The sequence below is a fragment of the Elephantulus edwardii genome, unplaced genomic scaffold, assembly GCF_000299155.1.
Source record: "Elephantulus edwardii isolate Elephantulus edwardi_28Jun2011 unplaced genomic scaffold, EleEdw1.0 scaffold00139, whole genome shotgun sequence".
In the NCBI taxonomy this organism is placed as follows: Eukaryota; Metazoa; Chordata; class Mammalia; order Macroscelidea; family Macroscelididae; genus Elephantulus; species Elephantulus edwardii.
In genome coordinates, this window is record NW_006399889.1 from 3,751,583 (window position 1) to 3,758,470 (window position 6,888).

Genomic DNA, 6,888 nt, shown 5'->3' on the forward strand with positions numbered 1-6,888 from the left:
ACCGATATTATCACTTTGCTGGGTCCAAAATCCAATGCGATAACTCACAGACCACACAGAACCGTGTTGGGGAATTCAATAAGTCATAATCCAGATTAGTAGCAGGATATAGTCAGGACTGCTCCTGAAATGTGCTCACAGGCACCTCAGCCTTGAGCCCTATGGTTTTAGGTCAGTGTTACAAAGTTTTCAATCCTGCCAATATTGACCACCCCAACCCCAGTTGTTCAACAAACTTGGGCAAAGGTTGTTAGCTCTGGTTCCAATGATATAGCAGTCCCAAGGTCCAGTTTCATGTCTGGTCTCTAATTCAGCCATAGCTGCGGTTAACATAAGTGTAGTTGGTGTAAGAACATCTAGTCTCCAAGGGTGATGCATTCTCTTCTTTTTTTATTTTTCCCAGGGCGAAGAAGTTCAATTTATTGGTGAGACTAGGCAATACTCTTGTAGACTGTTGAGACTGATAAGCTAACACCTAACACTCCCTATTGACATAGTCCTGCCCATTCACATGATCAGGTCAGATTCAGATGCTTAGGAAAGTCATATTGAAAGATAAACTCCACATCCAGCTTGATATATTTTCCCAACGATTGGTCCTTCCTGACAACATGCCCCAAGGATTTGAGACTAAGTGTCATCATCCTTGCCTCTAAGGAGCCTCCAGGTTGCACTTTGTCTGAAACAGACTTGTTTATCCTTTTGGAAATCCAAGGGCATAGTCAGTAATGATTTTCCAACACCATAACTCAAAGGCATCAATTCTTCTGTCATCCTTATTCATTGCCCAACTTTGAATGCATGGCAAGTGGTTGAAAAGATTATGATTTGGATCAGGCTCATTTTCAGCTTTAAAGTGATATCCTTGTTCTTCAGTACTTTGTTGATAATTTCAATCTTCTGTCTACCTATCCTGATGTTGTCTATTGATCCACTGGTGAGGAGGACTTGCGTGTGTGTGTGTGTGTGTGTGTGTGTGTGTTTATGAGAGGCAGGGGAAGGAGGCTAGTGACACATGGCTATGTGTTTGACTGCTGACCCATTGGTTTGTGGTTTGGCTATGGCAGCTGCTGTGCAGAAGAAAGATGTGACAGTCTGTTTCCGTAAAGATTTATGGTCTTGGAAGCTTGGAGGCAGTTCTACACTGTCTTATGGAGTTGTTGGAGTCAACTGGATGACAGCAGCAGGTATCTGGCTTTATATATATGTATCTCTGGGTTTGTGATTGTCCACTGACCAAAAGGTGCTTGTTTGAATCCGAATAATGGTAATTAGTTCCAAAGGCAAACATGCTACTTACTTGGTGAGCCAATCTGGGGATAGCTTGGACCAAATGGGACATGAAGTAGGTTATCTCAGTGTTAACGATGAAACTGTGTCTTCTACATAATATGTGTTGAAATTCTAACTGCTAGTAAGGCATGCTGTTAGAATTCACCAGCTGCTCTTCAGGAGAAAGATGGGCAATCTTCTCCCATGTGATTTACAGCCTCTGACTTGTTGGAAGGCCAGCTATGAGTCAGTTCCAACTTGACAGCACACAGCAATATCATTCCTATGAATGTTACTATGCTTGAGAACAGAATTTGCTATGTTAATTAGATAATAGCTAAATTCTGTGGGTCTAAATTCAACCATTTCTGAACTATGCAAAGAACAGATTGGACACAGAGGTGTTCACACACTTTAGGGTAAGTTAGTTGCCATATTAAGTATCACCAAGGAACCAAGGAAACTTCAGAGATGCTTCAAAGAAGGAATTGGCACATTAGAGACCTTATTTGGACTTTTAGCTTCCAGAATAATGAGGAGGTGGGGGGGAAGTTCTGTTCCTTTAGACCATTCAATGACGGCATTTCTATTAACAATTGTTATTTAAACCTGTTGGAGGGTCAGCTATGAGTTGATTTTGAGTTGAGGACATCCATCAACAACGAATAGGAGGCCTTTTTATTTTATTTTTGTTTAGAAGGCCATTTTGAGATTATCTATGACTTCTCCTTAGCTACTTCTTACTTCTGCTAGACTGCATTATAAAATTTGTGGTTGATCTTAATGAAAGAAAATATTTCCTTGTATTCATTTATGTAAGAAAAAGAATTATCTCTCTCATTCTTTAACACACATCTTTTCATGTCACTCTCTGTACTTTAATAACCCTTCATTCTAAGGCTGTAATGTCAACTTAAATGAATTGTATGAGATGAAATTAGAGATTATGTCTGAAGTCTATTGGGTCATTTCCTTAATCAAACAATAGATGATGATCCGGACCCTTTTCTATGATATTGTAATTTTTTTCCTTAAAAGTTATTCACTATAACCTCTAAACTTGAAATTCTTAGGAGACACTTACTGGGTTCATGAACTCATTGTTCTTAGTCTGAAAAATATCTTTTTCAAAATGGGATACATGAAATAATGAAATGCTTTCTGAAAGTTGCCCATAGCAACTCAGCCAAGCTCTGGCATGTAGATGAATTCCTGTTTGAAAGAAGAACTCTACAAAGGTTTCAGGATCCAACTAAACCTCTGTGGGCCCAAGACTCCTTGGACCAGTGCTCAAGGTATGTGTGCAAAATTAATAACTACAGGCATATTTCATTATTTTGCCCTTGCTGATACTTTAAGTCTTCAAAACTGAGGTTTATGGCAGGCCTGTGCTCAGAAAGTCTATTGGTGCCATTTTCCCAATAGCTTGTGTTCGTGTCATACATGGCTTGGTGTCACATTTTAGTAATTGTCATTATACTTCCAACATCTTCACAATGCTGTTGTACATTTAATAGAATGCAGCATGGTATAAACATAACTTTTATGTGCTCTGCAAACCAAAACAAAACAAATCAACTCATTGACTTGCTGTATTGTGACGCTGACTTTATTGCAGTGGCCTGGAACTGAACTTAAAATACCTCTGAGGTTTGCCTGTAACTTATTTGGAACTGAAATTCGAAGAAGCCACTGTCTTGAAGGAAAAGAAGAAAGGAAAAAATAAACAGACATAAAAGAGAAGATTTAGAGAGAAACTAAACAGAAAGAAGTTGTAGCAGTTTTAAGACATATCTGCAAATTCTTTGACTTTTTTCCCCCCATTAAAATCCTCCTCCTTGACTTGAGGCCAAGTTTACTGATAGGCATTGTACAGTGTTTCTCCAAAATATCTTTGGAATTGTAACTTCTAGACTTGTGGATGTAATTCCATTGGAGAGAGGAGGGTCTTCTTTGTTATGGTAATGAGGCCAAACCAGTGTAGGATGTGCCCTCCAAAGGAGTCATTTCTGAATTATAACAGAGTAGATTAGACACATAATCAAGGAAGCTGAACTGAGGGAAAGATAGAGACCATGGGGAAATTGCCAAGGGTCTGAGAAGCACACCATTTGAAACATGTAAATTCTCCCAGAGCTGATGCAAAGAGTTACCTCCCAGAGCCAATGCTCTGAATTTGGACTTTTATTTTGGGCATGTTATCAAGAGGTTCTGGTCATTAGAAAAAGATATCAGACTTAAAAAAGTAGAGGGTCAGTGAAAGAGAGGAAGACTCTCAATGAAATAGAAATAGTGACTGCATTGTTGCAGTCACTGTATCACAGATATCCTGTGACAATGGCTCAGGATAGGGCAGTTTCCATTTGTTATTAATAGGGTCACTATGTAATGGTGTTTACTCAGGCACGAACCACAACTAAAGTCTCCTGAACTGAGAGAAAATAAATTCCTGATCTTTCAACACCTGTACTTGTGATACTTCTGTTATAGTAGCACTAACACACACGAAGGGACTTGCTTTTAACCAATAGATTACAATGGATGTGATGCTTAATTTCTGAGGCAAGATCTTAAGAAGAAATGATGCCTGTTGGGACTCTTGTTTTGGAAGGCTGAACCTTCATGTGGAAAGTTTGACGACCCAGGGTCATCTGACTATGAGGAAGCCCAGGTCACACAGGGAAGCCATGGCTGGTGTTCCAGTCAATAGCCCCAGTTGGGGACCACAGACCACCAGCTCAAAAACCACATAGGGATGAAGGTGCTCAGGTATCTCCTAACCTTTGGGACTTTACAACTGAGATCACAGGCATCATGGAGGAGAGATCAGCGTCTGTGCCTTACTCAATTCTGAATCCAAAGAATCTGTGGGCAGAATGACTTTTTACAACACTTAGTTTTGAGAGAGGAGCGTTGATGGTTTAAATGTTGGGCTGATAACTGAAACGCTGACCATTCAAACTAACTAGAATGCAAGAGAAAGGCAATCTTTTGTTAAAATTAATAGCTTTGGAAATCCAAAAGAGGGTTCTTATAAGTTGGAACTGACTAAAGGGCAATGAGTTTGAGTTGATATTTGGAAATTTGGAGTGGTTTTCTTATGTAATAACTGATGGCACAGGACTAAAGAAATGGTTTGGATCTTGGAAGGATGTGACAAAATCTTTCACAGTAAATAATTTCTCCCTGAGTAATTTAATAAGGAGGCATACAAACTTATCTATGCATATATTTGACGAGGAGATTAAATATCTCAATTATTTAGTAAAATTAAAATAAAAATATTTTCAGATATTGGAATGATCTAGAAATCTAGATCGGATTAGAAAACTTCTAATTTTTTTGTGGTTTTTAAAAAAAGATAAATAAGATTTTAAAATGATCTTTTTTATCTTTAGAGATATCTTTCACCAAGCATTGTAACTTGGTAGATTTTCTCCTGGGTATTTGGCTGGGCTATGAAGATGGATGAGAAGTGGCTTGTTACCTACAATATATGTCAACACTGAAGTGACCCCCGGCTTCTTACCCCACTCGTTTCACTCCATAGAAACGCTGGTGATGCCTTAGTTATAGCATTTGACCACTAACTGAACAATCTGCTGTTTGAACCCAGCAATTACTCAGATGGGGAAAGATGTAGTAATTTACTTAGAAAAACATTTATACTCCTGGAAACCCTATAAGCAATTCTCATCCCTCTAGGATTGTTGTGAGTTGTAATCCACTTGATGGCAGTAGATTGTTTGAGATAGGGGTGCTCCATGGCTCAGACCAAATCAGAGATTCATTCTGTTCAAAGATGATAGAGATTAGAGATTAGCAAAAACATCTGTCTCAGCCCCAACATTGTTCATAGGGAGAGCAAGAGATGGGTAGCACTGGGAAAGTCAGAGATCTCTCCAACGTCCTGAAGAGCAATGTTGTAATTTTTAACACTAAGTACAGATAGTGAAGAGATTGAGATAGTTAACAGTTTTAGTTTACTTGGTTCCACAGTCAACACTCTTGGTAACAGCAGCCAGGAAACCAGGAGACGAATTGTATTGGGAAAGTCAGCTGTAAGGGACCTCTCAAGAGTACTGAAGAGCAACAATGTCAGGCTGGAGACTAAGGTGTGCCTGATCCAGGCTATGGTCTTTGCAATTGTGTACTATGCATCAGAGAGTTGGACAGTGAATAGGGATGGTAGAAAGAGAATTGATGCCTTTGAGCTGTGGTGCTGGAGAAGAGTATTGAATATACCATGAACTGCCAGGAGAACAAACAGGTTTGTCCTGGAGAGGGTGAAGCCCGAATGCTTCTTGGAGTCAAGGATTCTGAAACTTTGTCTGACATACTTTGGGCATGTTGCAAGGAGGGACCGGCCTTGGAGAGGGACATCATGTTTGGGAGAGTGGAGGGGCGGTGCCAGAGAGAAAGACCCTCAATGAGATGGCTCGATTCTGGGAGTAGAGTGGTGGGAATGAACGTGTTTGAGACGGCGAGTTTGGCACAGGATAGAATGGCGTTTAGGGCTCTTGTACATAGGGTCGCCATGAGTCACAAGCGACTCGATGGTGTGTAACAACAACAACAAGGTGTGCCTGATTCAAGCCACAGCTTTTCCAATCACCTGTTATGTATCTGAGAGCTGAATAATAAATAAGGATAGGAGAAGAATTGAAGCATTTGAGCTGTGGTATTAGAGAAGAGTAGTGAATATCCCATGTACTGTCAAAAGAACAAACAGGGGGCTGCGGGCGGGTTCGGCTGGCCCGGGACGTCAGGCGGAGCTCTGAGGCCAGCCCAGCACCTTCCCTGTCCACCGAGGAGCAGCGGGCCCTGGAGCGGAAGTTGAAGAAGGAACGGAAGAAGGAAGAGAAGCGCCGTCTGCAGGAAGCGGGGAGCTGTCCTGCCCGGAAGACCCCTGCTCCACGGATCCCCACTGACCCCACACCACCGTCTTCAGGGGCCACACTGGCCCTCGACTACCTCTGTGGTTGGGCCCAGAAGCGCCAGGACTGGAAGTTCCAGAAGACGAGACAGACGTGGCTCCTGGTCCACATGTACAATCCCGACAAGGTCCCAGATGAGCACTTCCCCACTCTGCTGGCCTACCTGGAGGGGCTGAAGGGCCAAGCTCGAGAGCTGACAGTGCAGAAGGCTGAGGCCCAGATGCAGGCGTTGGGTGAGGGGGCCACCGACGGCCAGGACCCCCTCCTGCTAGGACAGGCCCACCGCCTCCGCCAGGTGCTACAGCTCCTGTCCTAGCTCGGGGCATCTCCAGCCACAAGGGTGCAGTGGACTGCCTGCCCAAGGGGCTCGGAGCTGGACGTGCCAGCCCTGCCCACAGAGGACACCACCTCCACCTGAGCCTCAGACTGCGAGAGCTCACGTCTGCCTCTCCAGAGCTTGCAGTGGCTGATCTCAGCCAAGTTCTGGTCCACCCCCAGGACGCCTGGCCCCAGGAGGCAGCTCAATGCGAGAAGTACCCATTCTTCCTCAGGGGTGTTCTCAGAGTGGACCCCGTGCCGTGAGATGGGGGTGACCCATTTTCCAGGACCCCAGGCCATGTAGGCGAGGCCCAGGGCTGTGGCTGCTCTGTCCATCAATATAATAAATGCTCTCTGAGAA

The 6,888-nt window shown here is 42.9% G+C and overlaps 1 protein-coding gene across 1 annotated transcript; it reads left to right on the forward strand.

Moving 5' to 3' along the window:
- The first annotated feature begins 2,476 nt into the window (after positions 1-2,476).
- Positions 2,477-6,525, forward strand: LOC102867603 (uncharacterized protein C7orf50-like). Its single transcript, XM_006894321.1, has 2 exons — positions 2,477-2,567; positions 5,996-6,525. Exons 1-2 carry the CDS (start codon positions 2,477-2,479, stop codon positions 6,523-6,525), a joined length of 621 nt encoding a protein of 206 aa, XP_006894383.1.
- Positions 6,526-6,888: the final 363 nt, after the last annotated feature.